General features: G+C 34.3%; 1 protein-coding gene and 1 pseudogene across 3 annotated transcripts; one reads left to right on the plus strand and one right to left on the minus strand.

Moving 5' to 3' along the window:
- Positions 1 to 382: 382 nt before the first annotated feature.
- On the plus strand, positions 383 to 4,986 carry LOC143615417 (uncharacterized). 2 transcript variants are annotated; one of them, XM_077088541.1, is made up of 4 exons: positions 383 to 1,115; positions 1,827 to 1,855; positions 2,174 to 3,104; positions 4,806 to 4,986. In XM_077088541.1, the coding sequence occupies exons 1-3, from the start codon at positions 827 to 829 to the stop codon at positions 3,083 to 3,085; spliced, it is 1,230 nt and encodes a 409-aa protein (XP_076944656.1). In that variant the 5' UTR covers positions 383 to 826; the 3' UTR covers positions 3,086 to 3,104; positions 4,806 to 4,986. The 2 variants fall into 2 exon arrangements, with proteins under 2 accessions (XP_076944656.1, XP_076944657.1); XM_077088542.1 differs by having other exon boundaries at positions 2,174 to 3,110; positions 4,806 to 4,977.
- A 3,285-nt stretch (positions 4,987 to 8,271) lies between these two features.
- On the minus strand, positions 8,272 to 18,291 carry LOC143615416 (SUMO-activating enzyme subunit 2-like; annotated as a pseudogene). The gene is made up of 10 exons (XR_013150475.1): positions 18,206 to 18,291; positions 15,143 to 15,226; positions 14,835 to 15,053; positions 14,469 to 14,570; positions 13,424 to 13,882; positions 13,006 to 13,234; positions 12,245 to 12,338; positions 10,817 to 10,992; positions 9,877 to 9,981; positions 8,272 to 8,871 (listed from the first exon to the last, which is right to left on the minus strand). The product of XR_013150475.1 is annotated as an SUMO-activating enzyme subunit 2-like (transcript).
- Positions 18,292 to 18,974: the final 683 nt, after the last annotated feature.

Below are 18,974 nucleotides of genomic sequence, written 5' to 3' on the forward strand. Positions count from 1 at the left end.
CAGGTTAACCGAACATAGGCTAATAAGGTTAACTTCAGTAGGTTATTATTGGCTAACCGGTTAATGACGAACCAAACTGGTTACACGCGTTAGGGATTTTCCACTCAAAAACCGGTTAGGAACCAGTTACGGTTAGCAACCAAAATTCCAAAAACCGGTTAACAGGTATTTGCACCTCTAGTTGCAGGTGGTAGCAATTTGTAATGATTGTTTTGTTATTCTAGGGCACTCAACCTACTATGTCATCACTGTAACAATCATCTCATCATTGACCGTTGTACTTGGTGAATTTAGGAGTTTAAATCTTTTATTTGTCCTTTACTTTTGTTTTAACTTTTTATTATGTCCAACTTTTGGTTAATTGAGCGTGTACTAATGGCTGAAATGATACTTTAGCATAAAAATTAAAAGAGAATATATGCATTTCTTGAATAGACTGTTTAATTCTTTACTTATTTAGGGAAAGACATATTTTATGCTTCGATAATTGTGTCTATTGGTTCCAGTTAATTTCATTTAAAGTTCCATGAACCTTCCTTCCATGGGGAGGAATGCATCTAGCTTTTTTATCTTTAATCACACCTTTTGCATTGTGTCAGTTTTTGATTCTGTAAACCTGCAAAAGTAGAATATATGCCCTTTTTAGTTGCAGGTTTGCATGTGGATTGATTTTATTCTTATTACAAGTCCTAATGTTTAATATCATATTAATGATTTTTCAGATTTCAGAGGAAAACAACAGTTGGTCCAAGCGAGAACATATTATTATCTCTAGTGGGATTGTTGGTTATTGAACTTATTGTTCCAAATTTTCATGTGAGTGAGGATGGGGTCCGCGTGCTGTGTTGCTGCTAAAGATAGAACTATAACAGATCGATCTACTAATGATATTATTATTACGAGAAATGATCGGTATTCGCCATCATGGAGCTTTAGGTGGGATAACCGGGGGCGTGTGGCAGGTGAAGACTCATCCATTAATGACAGGTTGGATAATAAATCTCATACAACTGTAGAAACTGCTTATGCAACCGAAGGCAGTCCATTGGGCAGTTCTAGAAGTCTGACGTGGCAAAAATCACCGCTTTCTGAAGAGATTGGTCTTCCACAATTAGGTGAGTTTATCTGAATTAAAAAAAATGCATCACGTGTGTTTGGGTTTTTACAAGGATTGTTTAAGTATTAACCCTGTTGCCATTGTTACTGTTAGTTACTTTTGTTGAGTCTTTTTTCAGTTGTCAGTTACAACGCATGAAATGATTTGGTATTTAAGTTTCAAGTGTTATTTTAAATAGTTTCTTGTTTGACACATTTTAGCTCCTTGTTTGACTCATTAGGACTTTACTAATTTGCTGAACTCATGCATGTATTTTGTCTTATTTAGCCACATATTTATGTTAACGGTAGTAACTTTGCAATAACAGGATGGGTTGAAAGTTGAAACGAATACTGTTACATGGAAATGCAAATGTTTCTTATTTGTATTTTTTAATAATATTTAAATTAAGCATAAGAAAATAAATATTGAAGCATATGTTTTTTTATTCTTTTCCTTTTCAACGCCCTGATAAACATATTTCAAAGGTATATAATGAGATCAATCTTAATACAATATGATATCCAAAGATAATTCAAAGCATCTAGAATGGTTACATGATACAATTAGATCAATATCGCAGGTCAAATGGTTACTTTGTATTAGTAATATTCCGAACTTAGTATCTCTTATTCTTTTAGCTATAAGAGAGTTAACATTTTATTAATATATTTTCGTCATATTGTTGTCTTTTATTTTGTAAATTTAATTAATTTACTTGGTCTTGCAGATACGCTGAGTTCCAAGAATCTTCATGAGGTCAGTTACAAAACATTTTGGGCTTTTATAAAGGGTTGATTTCATGTATATCCTTCTTAAAAGTTTTAAGTTTCATACGCGTACATACACACACACACATATATACATACCACATATTTACTATAAACTTTTCATTTCTTTTACTCTTTATGCATTACTTGGGTTACAAAACATTTTGGGTTTTTATTAATGGCTGATTTCATGTATATCCTTCTTAAAGTTTTAAGTTTCATACACATACATACACACACACACATATATACATACACATATTTATTATAAACTTTTCATTTCGTTTACTCTTTATGCATTACTTAGGTGAAAGATTCAAGGGGAACCCAAACTCCAGTAGCTATGGAACTGTCTCCAACCAACATGTTGACCCCAGCACATTCAATTTCATCCTTGTCAGCAGCATCTCCTTTGTCCTCTTCCCAAAGTCAACTCATGCCCATGTCAAGTTTGACCCCGTCAAGATGGTCCCGTCGTTCGCCAGGTCACCACCATCTACTCCGTCAAGTATCAGATAGCCGAATTCGAGGCATGATGTCACCAAACTTTTCAATATCCGAAGACGGTTCTCCTTTTATGCACCATCCCGGGTGGACTAATAAGTCAAACATCGGGTCCCATGGCGGGTCTTCAGATAGCTGGTCAAATAGAGATAGATGGTCTTTTGACAGTGATGCTATGAGCTTTAGTCGTGATAGATTTAGCCGGTCTAGGGTTTCTTCCTCTCCAACCGTTGAGATTGTGACATGTGGCATCTGTTCCAAGCTTTTAACCGAACGGTCCTCTTGGAGCAGCCATAAAGTCATGGCTAATAACGGGCTTCCCATTGTGTCCGTTCTGATTTGTGGTCATGTTTATCACGCTGAGTGTTTGGAAAACATGACATCCGAGATTAATAAGTATGACCCCGCATGTCCCGTTTGTACTTTGGGAGAAAAAAAGGTTATTAAGATGTCGGGTGAAATGGATTTCAAGGGCAAAATCGGAAAGAAATTAAGTCGTCGTGTGGTTGACGGTGGCAATTCTGGTATTTTTAATCAGTTTACAAACGGCAGGGGTCCCGTGATGGGGTCGAGTTCTAGCATGAAAAGCTCTTCAAGTACAGCAAAACCGTTTTTAAAAAGACATTTTTCTTTTGGCTACAAACCGAATAGATCTTTTTCAGACAACGGGATTAGAAAAAAGAGATTTTTCTGGTCCAAATCGAGCAAGGAGTGAGGTTTTCGCTTTTATAAAGGTACACGTCTTGTCTTTTATTATTATTATTATTATTATTATTATTATTATTATTATTATTATTATTATTATTATTATTATTAAATACAAGGTGATTTATAGAATAAACAAATTACTTACAGCATTTGCACCTTGTGAAGTGTGAAGTAAATTGTGTAGGGTACATGAATCTCTCGATACGTGTCTTCCATGTTTTTCGCTTCCATGAAGGCAAATTGTTTATTAATTAAGCACTAATTAATTTATTCAATTTAGTAGATTGTGGGTCAGATAATGGTTTACTGGTTAATTTCTCAGTTTCCTTTCGTATGCCTGTAAAAGGCTCTTGCATGATTTGAGAATTACACGAATGATCAAATTCGGCTCTAAATATCCTTGTTCATCTATGATTTGTCACTTCTATTTTGTACACAACTAGTGGTATCAGTGCGGCGGTGATCCGCATCCTGACTCAACTGTGTCTTTTTCTAACTCGACATTTCAAGCCATATTAGCCGATTTTCAATTTTTCATTGGTTGAGATCATTAATGTCAAGTTAGAAGAAAACATGGTTGTGTCGGGATGCGGATCTCCACCGCTTGATACCACTGTTGCGTACAAAAGAGAATTGACGAATAAAGAAATAAGCATGGATATTTAGAGCCAATTTCCATCATTATTTTCATACTCAAATCATCCAATAGTAAATTGGCGAAACAACCCGTGACCTATTTTTGACCACGATTTATCAAGTTGAACAAATGAACTCGTTAATTAGCTAGTGCTTATTTACCAACAATTTGCATGTAAGAAGAAAACATGGGAGAGGCACATATCATCTCTTTGCTTATTTAGAAATGATTACTCCAATCACAAAGTTATTTTGCACAACCAAACAAAAACTTCACGGTGTATGATACGTTTTTATTAAAGAATGCCAATTTTACCTCTAATTCGTTTAAGATATGAATTACAAGTTGAGTCTGGAACTTGCCATGGGTAGTGGTAAATTTTTCATATTAATTTTTTGCATGCGACTTGTTTTATGTTTTATCCTAAAACATAGAGGTCGTAAGATGAACGTGTCATGCGGATTGAGTAACTAACTCATCTAAATGGATTTGGGTTAAACATGTCATTTGCAGTAGGGGTGTGCAAGAAACCGAAAACACCGAAAAATCTAAACCGAACCAAAACAAAACCTGGCGGTTTGGTTTTATGCTTTTGTAAAAAACCAAAGTTATGGCCGAATTTCTAGATTTTTATTTTTTTATTTCTATTTTAAGTAATTAACTCAAATATTTTTGGCTAAATGTATAATAGTCACTTAGTTAATAATTAACAAAATTATTTATTCCTAAATTCATTATTTTTTGTCTAAACTTTTTTTTCGGCCTAAACTTTCAAGCTCAATGGCAAAAACCAAAAAAACGGAAACTTGACGGTTTCAAAAATCCAAAAACCGAAGTTGGTTTTAGCCCAAAACCACACTCCTAAATTTTGTTGTACGGGTCGAGTTAATACTTTGGTCAAATTTTGACTCTTCTAAAAGAATGAATCCGCTAATTATGATTATATAATTTTGTTACAATTATATTAGTAATATTTGAAACTGTGAACAGACTTAGATCGGCCCGTTTCTTAGTAAATCGATCAAAAGATTGAATGAATAAAACAAGTTATGTATTTTGGTGGTCTGATTAATTTTCCTGATTTTTTTAGGTAGGGGATAAAAACAAAGACATAAATGTTTCTTATTTCGCCGTTGTCGTGGGCGCTGAAAGTGTGTCGGGTCCAAAGGATAGGTCAAAATATATACAGGTGTCGAAAATAATATGAATTTAGATTTATTCATTTTCTTTTAAATTGTGATTTGTATGTTGTAAATTGATTTGAATTGGGGGATGGTGTGCATGTATTGGCCAGAGCTTATAGATTTGTTGCTTCGTATGTTGCGGTTTTGAGTATGCTTATATCACTATCATGTAGGGTTACTGTTTCTCGGTTTTAAGCTTGAAATTGTCTCAGTAGACATTAAGCTCGCTAGCCCATACGTCCTGACACAAGGTTAGAATTCTAGCTTTTCCAGAGTGGTATCTCACTGCTGTCTTGGACCCCCCCCCCCCCCCTCTTTCCCGGGGCAAAGAGGCCGCCTTCACCTTCATAGGGTCTTTCTGTCCAGGTGCGGTAGTCTGCACCTTCACAGACATCCCAATTTCACCAAGCCTCTCTCCGAGACGATGCCCAGATCGCTACGCCTTTCACTGCCTTAGGACTGTTTTAGTTATGGACGCCGTTCACCGGGACTTCGGTCTCCGGCTTCCCTGTCATCATGTCACCAACTTCCTTGACCTTCCGGCATTGGGCAGGCGTCGGCCCCCATATATGTCTTACGACTTTACAAATTGGACAAGTCAAATCGGTTACCGTTTTGAAAAACTGCCAACTTACGTATTAGAATTAGGATATTGTTTTTACTCATAAGGCACCAAGGGTCATTTAAAATATATATTAGGGGTAACAAGTTAGGTCCCTAGCTATTTTTGAAATGAGTTATAAAATATTATGTATAACTCTTCAGACTCGGGTAGGTAGCTTCACAGCTACATGAGCAAAGAAGACGAAAATACGCAATGCAAATTGTATAAACATGTGTTGGTTGCACAATGGTCATTTTGCATGAAACAGTGTTTAAAAGCATCATGATTCATCGTAAAACCACTCTCAGAGCTTTTCCCAAACTAGTGTTGGTGAAAAAACTATTAATCATTTAGGTGTTCATTGAAGACTATTTACCAAACTAGTATTTTTCACTTTTTTCTTTTAAATCAACATATTAATGTATTTTCATTTCTTTTATTAGTTAATTCATTATCTATTTCTATTTCATACTTCTTACATATTTTCATTTGATTAATCCGATAGCTTCTTTATGATATTTTTTATCATCCAATTTTTTGTTATTTTTTCTAAATATTTTTTTATTATTTTGTTTCTTCTCTTATTTGGTTTTTTTAGTTAATATATTTTTCTAAATGTTTTTATTATTTTTAGTTAATAAAAAAATAACAACATAAATTGGTAAAACTCGGGCGTTGGTAAAACACATACATTGTGGCTACTATTCGACACAAATTCGATCGAAATTGGTTATGTTTTTTACGATATCGAAATTAAATCCAGAAAATAAAATTCATACAATCATCAATATATTCTAAACGAAAGGAAAAAAATAATATATTTTAAAAATATCAAATAAGAGAAGTAATATGTAATGAAAAAGAAAGATTTAAAACGAGTAAGTAAAGAAAAATAAGAAAAAGATTGAATGAGAAATAAAATATATATAAAAAATGGTATTGCATTGATCTAGATGAAAATATATAAGAAAATGAAATAAAAGTATATAATAGATTAAAAGTAAAAAGTGAAAAATGGGTGGAAAACACTAGTTTGATAAATAGTTTTCAACGAACTATCGAAAAGATAAATAGTTTTTCCATCACCACTAGTTCAGGAAAAAAAAACTCCCTACTCTCATTAGCCTTTACTTTCAATGTTGGAGTCTAGTTGGAATTGTCAATTTGCTTTTTTATACGTACCTCACCGTTTGAAACTATACAAATCAAGAAAATGTTTTAATGTGGGGGGTTTCAAACTTTGCGGGAATGCTCTCTCTAGATTTCGGAATAAAGGAAAGGTTTGCTTTCATCCTATTCTCATCAGACCCTACCGGTAACTTGCTATGAGCAGTGTTTAGTTACGTACGTTATGTCAGTTTATGCGTGTTCGTTTAATTTTTATGAACATCAGAAAATGAGTTGATACGAAAATAATGAAAACCAACCGTGATTTCTTATTTTGTGTTAAAAGTCATTTGAATACGTCAACATGTCTAAAACATATAAATATGTGAGACCAAGTTTGTCTAAAACATATAAATATGTGAGACCAAGTTTGTCTAAAACATATAAATATGTGAGACCAAGTTTCAATGTGGGTTGCTAACAAACCTATCATTACATCGTTACATGGAACGGTTTGAATATTGTTGTTTATTGGTCTATTTTCACTTATATATAGAGCTTTCTTTTTTCAAAATTTTACTATTGATAGATGCACTTGTCTCAAAAGTATACATTAGTTTACATGTCATATCATACGAGTCATAGATAGATTTCTAATAAATTTCTCAGTTATGAGTTGAATGATGTCAAACATGTATGATAAAGCGAAAAGGTTTTGACAAAAATCACGTCAGTCATTCTTTTAATGGTCAAAATTTATATGCGCATATGACTTGGCGTGTATGGACTTTCAAAACTTACACGAGCATGTGTTTTAAACTTCAAGAAACTTTGATCGGTGGATTAAGTTTTGATTTCTTTCTTCTATAATCAGATGAATAGAGGGACGTCCACAACACCAATTTTAAACAAACCACAAAAACATCAACAATATGTTTCAATCGTGATACATATAAATAGTTGTGCGCAAAAAAAACCGGTTCTGAACCTGAACCAGCGGTTCCTACCCATACCCGACCCTACTCGCGGGTACGGACCAGGCTTTGGGTTTCTCCCTGGAACTGTACCCGGAACCGGACCCGGTGGAACTGGTTCTGCAAATACCCGGTCAAAACCCGACCCAACCCTATCCAAAACTCGAAAAAGATCCGGTGGAACCGGTCAAATACCCGGAACCAGGTTCTACCTGGACCCGGTTTTGACTTTTGTTGACCACACCAGGTTCCGGTTCCAGAAAATACCCGGTTTGTGCACCTCTACATAGAACAGTTGGTAAACAGGCACAATTGCCATCTGATACAACACTTAATACAAGCATTCATACCAATTTTTGTGGCATTCTACATTTTTTCACGTTTTGTGTTAAATATAACCAGCACCAAGGTCAAGACACGAACCATCACATTGAGTTTTAAAGCGCATATAAACACATAGTTGTATAAATAGTACCAAACAAACCCTGCATATTACAAAAATTTTATCAGGAAATACACGCATATAATAAATCCACACATAAACCCGAGTTTCGAAAAAAAGCCTATGTTACCTTACCTGTCTCTTTCTCTTCTCACCGATTGAAAATCAAAATCAATACAAGTATAGATTCACTAACCAACGGTCAGGATTTAATCACACCAGTTTAAATAAAGTTAAAAAAGTTTAAAAAAAGTCCCTGTTGTTACAACCCTCGGGTTCGGTTCTACTTACGCCAAAACCAGAGTTTCATACGCATCAAACTGACAATTAAAAGAGTCGAAAGTTAAAAAAAAACTAAAATAACCGAACCTACTTTACCTGTCAATGAGCCACTTTACTGAGACCGAAACAAAAAGTTGACCGATGGCTGCACCATTCCATAATACCGGCACAAATTAGGGTCTCAAAGACGGTTTTTATTGTATAACGCTTACGGTGCTGATGTCATCATCATTCCCGTCATCAAGCATAACGACGACATCATCATCGTCGTTTTTGAGCTGGTCGGGCATTTTTTAGCTCGTTTTTCATCAATCGGGGTTTCAGGATTGGGTCCATCAGACAGCTTTCTTTTCTTTCCTGCTGCGGAAACTGTTTCGACTGCTGGTTCGAGTATTGCCACGTCATCATCATCTTCCATAGCTTCAGGTGCTGACTTTGATGTCGATGATGTGCTGGCACCATTGTTGTCGGTAGCATCCTTATTGTTTTCTGCTGCAGGAGCTGCTGGCGTCCATCCGTGAAGAACCATTCCGTCCGGTTCCTTCTCTTCATCAAATTCCTCCCTGCAACACGCATAAATTATTCAAAATTTATATAGTAACTCGATTTATCTTTTTGGGACTGGCAGCGCTCGGGTTTTATCCACCGAATAAAAACCATTTTAAATATTTTATTTTCTTTTGTCAATTTGACAATTATTTTGAGTTTTGACACTTATTTACCAACGTTGTTATTAACACTGGACCGACAACGAACCAACGCCTGAGTTTTACCAGCTCACCGTTGCGACGCCAGAAACCGACAATGCTCGGGTGAATAACATCGGCCCAGGTTTTACCAACTGAATAAACATTTATAAACGGATCGAACAGGTTATTGAAAAACGACTAGAAAGAAAAACAAGTCAATAGACTGAACGGGTCAAAATTCGCCAGACGTGTATTATTAATGCATGAAAACTTCTAAAAAGCTTTATCTTTATTGACTATATCATAAATGATACCAATTGATTTCTGTAACATTATTGACACACTTTACAACTTACAAGTATGCTTATCACTTTATCCCGTCAAACAGATTAAAAATTAAATAAAAAAGTCAATGGGGTTTAAAAACTAGACTAGAAAAAAAGCAAGAAAAATGGGTTACTTATAACTGGTGAAAAGCCAATCAAAGCGTGTACTTTAATCGCATAAAACCACCTAAAATCAGTTTTATCCAAACAAAAGCGGATGGCATTTTCATACGGGCCAGATTGGGTTGGCCTAAAATTCTTTATGTATAAAAAATGTTAACTTTTTTTAATTTAATAAAATAAAGCGTATATAGTTACAGAAATCAAATAATCTATAATGTTTTACTGAGATTATTTGATTTCTGTAACTATATACGCTTTATTTTATTAATTTAAAAAAAAGTTTACATTTTTACACAAAGAATTTTAGGCCAACCCAATCTGACCCGTACGAAAATGTTGCCCGCTTTTGACATGTGACAGACATAATACAGAAAAATATTGTCGTCTGACATTAGTAAAAACTGATAAATCTGTTAAAATCTACACTAACCTGTGTTTAATATTGATGTTGCATACAAGCTCTTGCTGAAGATCCTCAACGGTAACATTTGTCCCCCCGGTGATTGCATATGGAAGCTCAGATAACACCCATGGAGATTAAAATAATGAAAGAAAAAAAAACAAAACAAATTAGTTCATATGGCAATAATAGGATAACTTAGTACTTAGGTTGGCCAAAAAACCATATACGTAAAAGGTTGGACAAAGAGTAGAGATAATTTTGGTCTGTTTTAACGGTTTTTAATATAGGAAATCTGGTTCAAAAGGTTAAAACCAAACCGTTTTGGCTACTCTGGCTGACCCAACTAGCCTATCTGGTAAAAACCGTAGTTAGCGGTTTGACCCAAGACTTTTGTCAAAACCGGCCTAACCAGACAAGAGTATGTTAAGACCACCAAGAATTTAACTTTTCTCATTACAGTCTCCCGTATTAGAGCTAGTTAGGCAACCAAAGTATGCATCTCGTTTCATATATACCTATTCATGCCAAAAACATGTTGAATGACTAAAATGCCCTTAAAACTCTTTTTTGAATAAGCACCTTTAATCTATTTCATATATACTATTCATGCCTAAAACATATTGAATGACTAAAATGCCCTTAAAACTCTTTTTTGAATAAACACCTTTAATCTATGCATGCTGACGAATCATAAATAGTACTTTTGTCTTTTCCATATTTCCTAGCTCATTTTCATCATTAGACACGAATTTATGTATTTGGTATTAACAAAACCACATAAATACTGGGGTCGCCATATAATAGCTTCGATGTATGGGGGCTATATAATATTAATATAGTAGCTTCATGATAAGAAATGTTGAATACATGAGTTGACTCCACATATATATAATATTAAGATCCCTAAAAAGAGCTACTAGCATTTTGAAAAAACACAGTTTCCTATTCTCGAAAAGATAAAAACACGCACCTTGCAGCATAATTAGCGACCATATCTTCTTCCAAGTCATCACCAACTTCATAAAGAAGACTTGAGCCGTGAGTGATTAATGGCAAACTCATACCAAGTTTTGATGTAACAACTTTCTCCACCAAATCCCTCAGCTTTGCACGGTTGGTATTGACTTCAAGCAATAATGGTGTCTGTTTTCAAATAAAAAATGATTTTAATTTCAGTAAAAGATATATAACAATACAAACTGAAAATATTTTATTCCATAGACTTCAGAAGCAAATTAGCAACCAACTTTTCCTTTATGTTATTTAAATAAGATCTGTTTTACCATTTATTACATTTACTACTTACTGTAGCAACAAATGCCCAATCATTTTTAGTTGCTAAGTATTTTTTCAGGTTTTTGTAATTTTAGTCTATATTTGTATGTCACAAGGACCTGATGTGACATTTAACAAATAGTTTTAAAAAAAGCTTGTATAAATATTTTCAAATGTATTATTATAGAAAATTACTTCAATTTGGAATATATAAATATTTTTTACTTTTCTAGATAGCCATATTTTCATATGTGGCATCCCGTGACAAGTCGGTAGAATCAGTTAACATGAGTTTTGGTTGCTAAAACTGGAATAAAATCATAAGATGGTGGCAAATACCCACATACCTAATCAGTTACAAGATATGTAGAAGATAATTGTAGGACAAAATTTATCTTATTTGTTTTTAAATTACCGTAGAGATAAAAGTAGTCTTGTCAAATGTTTATTTATCAAAATTAGGGTTTGTTACCTTTGTTTGGAGATCAAGCCTATCTCAAACTTGGAATGTCCCGGCTATTCACGGAACGTGAGAAGCAGATGATTAATCATATGCTTCCGGAAGAAATCGAAGAATTTATTGGGAATCCTACAAGATCCGTTCGTTCTTTTTTCTCTGACAGATGGTCAGAACTTCATCTGGGTTCGAATCCTACTGAGAGGTCCACTAGAGATCAGAAATTGTTGAAGAAACAACAAGATCTTTCTTTTCTCAGGCGATCGGAAAATAAAGAAATGGTTAATCTATTCAAGATAATTACGTATTTACAAAATACCGTCTCAATTCATCCTATTTCATTAGATTCGGGATGTGATATGGTTCCGAAGGATGAACCGGATATGGACAGTTCCAACAAGATTACTAATCACTTTAAATTTAGTAATTTAGATTTCTGGTTTCTATCAAATGGTGTCTATTTTGTGCATAATTTAAAGTTAGTAGCTAAAATTTAAAAAAAATATATGTAAATTTTACTTCTGTTTTACGCAGTTTGAGGCATAATACTATGTGAACAAATAAAGCTCCCTCACCACTAATAGTGTATACCCTATGTTGTTATAATCCAAATGTGTCATAAGTTTAAGCTTCATTTATGAAAATGGTAATGTTAAAACTTACTTCAGAACAAACATAGCAGGATTTGTTCGCTTCCCAGGGCTCCGCAGGCATAAGGAGCATCTTCCTTGCTGGATGTTCAAGACAATATGTCATTCTGCAAGGTTATTAAAAATTATATCAAAAAAGGAGACAATCTCACCCGATTCCTTGATGAATGTTATAGACAATTGGGGTTGAGTTTTATACAAAAAGGACACATAAAAATATTTAGCTAAAATATAGGTGAGTCAGACAGATTGAAAGCGTTGATAGTCACACAAACGTGCAGCTTTTACCGTAACAAAATACTTCTATTTAGCAAAATAACTAAAAATAGCAAACACTTTTTATTCAAACTTTAAAAAAAAACACTTAGGTTGTGTTTTGTGTTAAATCAATTAGTGAATTAAAAAAGTTTTTGAAAGACAAAAACAACCAAAACAGGTTATTTATACATATATAATGGAGAGTACGCATTAATCCGTCATGTTTTGTCCCTTAAAGTCACTATTTTTTTATAAGGCCCCTTTAGCTGCAGGTCACACTATCATAATTTTTAACACATTTAAGTATTTATTCAAAAGTTAAAAACTGAAAAGAAAAAAAAAAATTCAGGCAAAACAACCCGACCTGCCACATTTCAGCCACATTAAAACTTGCCTGTTACATCCCAAATATATTTTAACCTGTTACCAGACCTGTCCATATTGTCACATCTAAGTATGACTAGGATATATTTATTGAAAACAAGTTTGACTTGAATTGCATAAATGACTACTTACCTACAATTCTTTGCATCCTTCTGCAGCACCTTGATTGCTTCTATCACAATCAGTTCTGCAATAATAGCATTTGTTGTTGCAACTGCATGAATTATATTTCCAGCAATGCCCTTAGCGTCAAAAAGACTACGCAAAGGATATTAAAAGAAGCTGCACGAATGTTTGCAGCTGCAGTGACAAATTCAACAGCTAGAGGGTCATCTTTGTCAAAAGTTAAGTTCCCAATGTCCTGCCAAAAAATAAACAGAAAACGGTAAATTAGGACTTATTAATCATGCTCCGTAACAAGAGGTGGCGAATCTGGCGATTCAACCTACTTTTATATGGGTCGAATTAAGATACATTTAATCCCAAGCAGGTCAGTATAAAAAGGCTAAAATGAGAATTGAGTTAAATAAATTAAACAACTGATACAAACCTTCTGCCTCTTGGAAAAGAATAATTTCAGTGCAGCAAAGAAAACCCTAGAATTCTCCTTAAGAGTCCAAACATCTTGTGGATTCTTTAAGCCCAAATATGTCATTGCGGACAATGAAGACAAATTATCATTCACCAAAACTTTGTCTGCATTTCCATTCTGTTGAATAGGTTCATCAGACAAAACATCCTTAACATAGATAGGCCTAGGTTTGGTGCGGTTTTTCCATGTTTCCTCATTGGACAGAGCAGTTTGAATATTGTGACCAAAAACATGATCATAAATTCTGTTTGCATACTGTTGAATGTCTTCATCTTTTCTTAGTTCAAAAATATCTTCTGAATGCTCTGATGAGGTGGCAGCATAATTAGAACGCACGTTGAGATCATTATCTTGGTTTTTGTCTCCAAAAAGCTTTGCAAATAGCAAGTCTTTTGCCCATACAATGCAATGAACAAACTGCAAAAATGTAGCAATCCATTAAAATTCCATAAAAGTGAATAGAAATAAGTTAAGGGTGCAATTTTCAACCCATTACTTATAAAGAATGATTAAGAAGTTACGGTTGATATTTATCTCAAGCAAGTCAAACATGTAATGTTAAAAATAGTTTAAAACGAAATCAGTCAAATGAGACAAAAGATGCCCAAAGTGTACTTTAATGCACAATACCTCTTAAATCATTTTATTCGAAAGCTTAGATTACTATCAAAATAATGCATTTTTCACATACTAACACTCAAACACTGATTACTGTTACAAAATGGATTAAACGAAATGTGTTTTGGGTCAACAGAAAACCCAAAACATTATCATGTTATGATCCTAACATGCTTTGTTATAAACTAGCCCACATTATAAGAGTAGGGCAAAGTAATTGTAGTCTGAGTTGTAAAGGCAGGACAAACAACTAGAAAGTTTCTATATACATTATATTTCAAAGCCATGATAACATGTTCTACCATTAAGAATGAGGCTAGTACTCTGAGTTGTAAAGTTACATTTATGCCCAAGTAAGATATATTTGTGAAGATCATATTGATACCTTTGATGGGGTACTTGTAATAGTACACACAGGATATGTCTTTGGAGTTGGTTTGGGCTGGCATTCATAGCATTCTGTCTGACCCTTGATGTGCACAGTCACCTAAAATGAAAACAATTAAAAAAACTTCTTTTATCACATCTTGCTTAAGGAACATACTAGGCATGTGTGTACCAGCCCTTATTATGCTTGTCACTAGGCCCAATAAAATTCGTAAGCATATCAAGAGTGAAAAAGTAAAGGAAAGAAATACAAAAAAAGGATCGTTGACTGATTAACAAAGAACCAAATTAATTTGAGACAACCTAACAGTAAGTCAAACTTTTGACTTTCCCAAAGTTGAAGAAAAAGATTAACAGCAGTTACCTGACCCAAAAATCCAGTAGTACCGCTTTCCACCAAGGGAACATCAGCCGCCAAGCAGAGACGGTTCACATGCCGCCTGGCATCCAAGTTGTCAAGCCCATTTAGAACTACACTGAATTGCTTGAAAAAGTCAACATTGAAGTCAGATTCTTTGACATTAGCATGGTAAGGTGTAATGCTAATCTTGGGCCTAAACTTTAGCACAGCATCACGAGCAACCTGACAAAACCAAAAAGCAGATAACAAAGTTCAATAAGCAATCATTAAGCAATAAAGATTAAAGAATACTTAGAATAGTATCTGCTTACTTTTGCCTTGGATTGGCCCACATGTGCCTGACGAAATAAGAATTGCCTATTTAGATTGCTCACTTCAATTGTGTCCATATCAATCTGCAATTAATTAGAACCAATTTGCAAACAATAGTTAAAATGAAACATGAAAGCATCGTATCAACTGCATAAGCAAAAAATTGCATGGTCCAGGGGGGAGACTTGGATGGTTGTTTAAACAAGGTATCTGCTTATTGTGTTTTCTAAATGCGTATAAAATTAGTGTTTGGATGGAAAAAAGTGCTTATCTTTATCTGCTTACTTAAGTGTGAAATAAGTTGTCACAATAAGGAGTTTTGAGATTGCTTATTTCAATCTAATCATCCTTTGGGATTCCAAAATTATAAATTTACCCTAGAGTGAAATAGAATAAGCTGATAAACTTTGATTATAAAAATATAAATAAGCTGTTTAAAAAACGATCCTAAACAGAAAGTTCAAATGGCAAGAAAATATCATCACCACCAAGTGCTTCTCAAACAAAGAAACAAAATTAAGGGATTTCTAGCAGACAGCCAGGGAACAGTAACCAAACAGTAACTAAAATCATAAGATTATAGTCAAACCAACATATCAAATAATATCAAGCTATTTGATGCATTTATCTACAACCAAACAGTAACCACCAGTAGCTATACTTAAAGTGCATACTTTAGTCTAACTGTTAGTTACAAAAGAAACCATGAGCGTCTTTAAAACCAAAAGGACAACTATCAAACTGTATTATCAAACTTTGTTGCCTACCTGGAAAAATCTATGGTAAGTTTGGTGTAAAATGCAAATCTAGACCTACCAATCCATGTATGCTCTAAAAGCTCTAACTAAACATTCAACCGCTTTAACTGCAAGTACACTTGGGAGCAGCTGTTTCACACAAGCAAAGAGCTAAAAGTTGTCTAAAACCACCAAACCATGTTAGAAAATAGATAAAGTAGTCATAATACTTTCACTTCCTCTATTACATAATCCAGCATTCAAAATTTATCAAAGCATACTCCAACAGTCCTAATCACAAATCACAATCTAATCAGTACATAATAATCATCCAAATTCAGTCAAGTTAGCTGATATAAATGGTTAAACAGACACAAAAGAACAACAAAGAAAGCACAATTAAGCAGAAAAACAAGTTAGTCGTCCCAACCATGACTACATACTGCAGGTAACATCATTAAATTGAGCAACAATGAATATTGGATTTTAATAATCCAAACTATCACATATTGACGGATAGTAATCCATACTTACACTTTGACCTGCCTTTCATTTTTTGTTGCCAAGGGCAGTCTTGGTAGCATAATTATCATAAATTTTACGCTCAATTTACATTTGATTTGTACTCTATTTCGCTAGTACGTTTCTCCGTTTCATCCATAACCATTATTGTGAGAAACATCAAGTATAAATCTGCGATGATTATGCAACAGGAATTCATCTTGACAACAAAAGTGCAAGGTAGGATTATCATTGGTCAATATATAAGTATGAATTATTATCGACCTATAAGTCATAGTTAGAATTACTAAGATCCCATTTGCCAAACAAAAACAATGTAACCTATATTATTACATATTAAGCATGTGACAAAATAAATCTATTCATTAGATTCTGTTACAAACAAATACTTAAAACAATATCAATCTCACCAAAAATCAACAAACAAAACAAAACAAAACAAAACCCTAAAAAACTCAAAAACCTAACAGCTAGCATAAACTAAGACCTAATTACTCTTACAGCCATATATAACAACATAATCAAAATAACATCAATCACACCAAAATTCAACAAAACAAAATCCTAGAAACTCAAAAACCTAACGGAAAGCATAAAACAAAAACCTAATCACTCTCACAACAATACAATAACAATGAACAGAATTCGCATTAACACGCGTATACCAGTTTAGTTGACTTCCGATATGAACATCTTCAAAACCTAAATCCTAATTCTTCTAATCCTCTTATGATATGAATACCTCACCAAAATTCAGCATACAAAACCCTAAATAGTTGAAAACCTAACAAAAACACATAACACAATAACAATAAATATCACTCGCGTTAACATGTGTAGACTGGTTTAGTTGACTTACGATACGAACATCTTCAAAACCTGACATCGCTAGTGTTTTGACTTAAGATATGAATATGTTCAAAACCTAAACCCTAATTCCTCTTACGATATAAATACCTCACCAAAATTCAACATACAAACCCCCAGACACTCAAAAACCTAACATCGAGCATAAACTAAAACCTAATTCCTCTTACAACACATAACAATACAATAAAAGTAAATAACACTCGCATTAGCACGCGTAGACTAGTTTAGTTGACAATAAATAGCACTCGACTTGGTGTGCATGGTCTAGCTGACTAACGATATGAATATCTTCAAAACCTTAAACCTAATACCTCTTACAATATGAATATCTCACCAAAATTCAACATACAAAACCCTAGGTACTCAAAAACCTAATTCCTCTTGCAACAACACATAGCAATACAATAACAATAAGCATCACTCGCATTAGCACGCATAGACTAATAGTTCAGTTAACTTAAGATATGAATATCTTCAAAACCTAAAACCTAATTCCTCTTACAACATGAATACCTCACCAAAATTCAACAAACTAAACCCTAGAAACTCAAAAAACCTAACAGCTACCATACACCAAAACCTAATTCATGTTACAACAACATATAACGATATAATCGTAATAATAAAAATTAATAGCACTCTCATTAACAGCGCGTAGACTAGTAAAGTTGACTTACGATATGAACACCTTCAAAACCTAAAACCTAATTCCTCTTACAATATGAATTCCTCTCCAAAATTCAACTAACTAAACCCTAGAAACTCAAAACCTAACAGCAACCACACACCAAAACCTAATTCCTCTTACAACAACAAATAACAATATAATAACAACAACAACAACAATAATAATAATAATAAAAATAATAATAACACTAATAACAATAAACAGAACACGCACTAACAGCGCGTAGACTAGTACAGTTGACTTACGATATGAATATCTTCAAAACCTGAAAGCGCTAGGGTTTTGAGCAGCTCACAGCCGATACCGCCAGCACCGACCATAAGCACCTTCGCACCCTACAAGTTCATCAAATTAACAATGAATTAAACCTAAACTAACAGTTGAATCGAATCGATTCGGTTATTATTATTATTATTATTAAACAGTGCGCTTGAATTGAAACGGTTGAAGGTGTGTGTGAGAATTGCGTGTGTGTGAATACGTGTGGGATAATAAAGGCGCCAAAAGATCTGGCGAGTGACTGACTGTGTGTGTTCGTCGTCTTCACGCAGTTTGACTAAAGGGAAGAAAATGAAGGTTAATGGAAATGAACGGTTTGTGTGTGTTTGTGGTAGTTGGGCGTTATGAACGGGGGTTCAACAATGGACTCAAAACCTTGTGTGTATTTACCCGGTTTCATTTCCGGGTATGGGGCTAGGTTCGGATATGACCAATGTTTTTATAATCGGATCGGACAGCGAATCAGACAAGTAACCGGTTGAACCGCTTGGTCCGGCCGAACAACTTTGCTCCCAAAAACGACGATTAGGGCTAATAAAAAGAAATTTCAAAAAAAATATTTTTTTTCATAATAAACGGGTTCAACCGGTCCGGTTTTCCAGTCAAACCGGTGAACCAGTTCCAACTATTAGCTGAACGATCTACATAGAACCGGACCGGTTGGTGGACCGAATCCCGGTCAACCGGCCGGTCCGATCCGGTCTCAACAACATTGGGTGACTGATTAGACGGATA

Source organism: Bidens hawaiensis, unplaced genomic scaffold, assembly GCF_021521415.1.
Source record: "Bidens hawaiensis isolate Kalapana, Puna unplaced genomic scaffold, B.hawaiensis_p1.1 tig00042887_1, whole genome shotgun sequence".
NCBI classification, from domain to species: domain Eukaryota; kingdom Viridiplantae; phylum Streptophyta; class Magnoliopsida; order Asterales; family Asteraceae; genus Bidens; species Bidens hawaiensis.

Excerpts from the sequence above, each read along its gene's own strand:
- LOC143615417 (XM_077088541.1), top strand. The coding sequence starts at position 827 with ATGGGGTCCGCGTGCTGTGTTGCTGCTAAAGATAGAACTATAACAGAT. Across the intron at positions 1,116-1,826 it reads GATTGGTCTTCCACAATTAG|ATACGCTGAGTTCCAAGAAT; the intron begins GTGAGTTTATCT and ends TTGGTCTTGCAG. Across the intron at positions 1,856-2,173 it reads GTTCCAAGAATCTTCATGAG|GTGAAAGATTCAAGGGGAAC; the intron begins GTCAGTTACAAA and ends TGCATTACTTAG.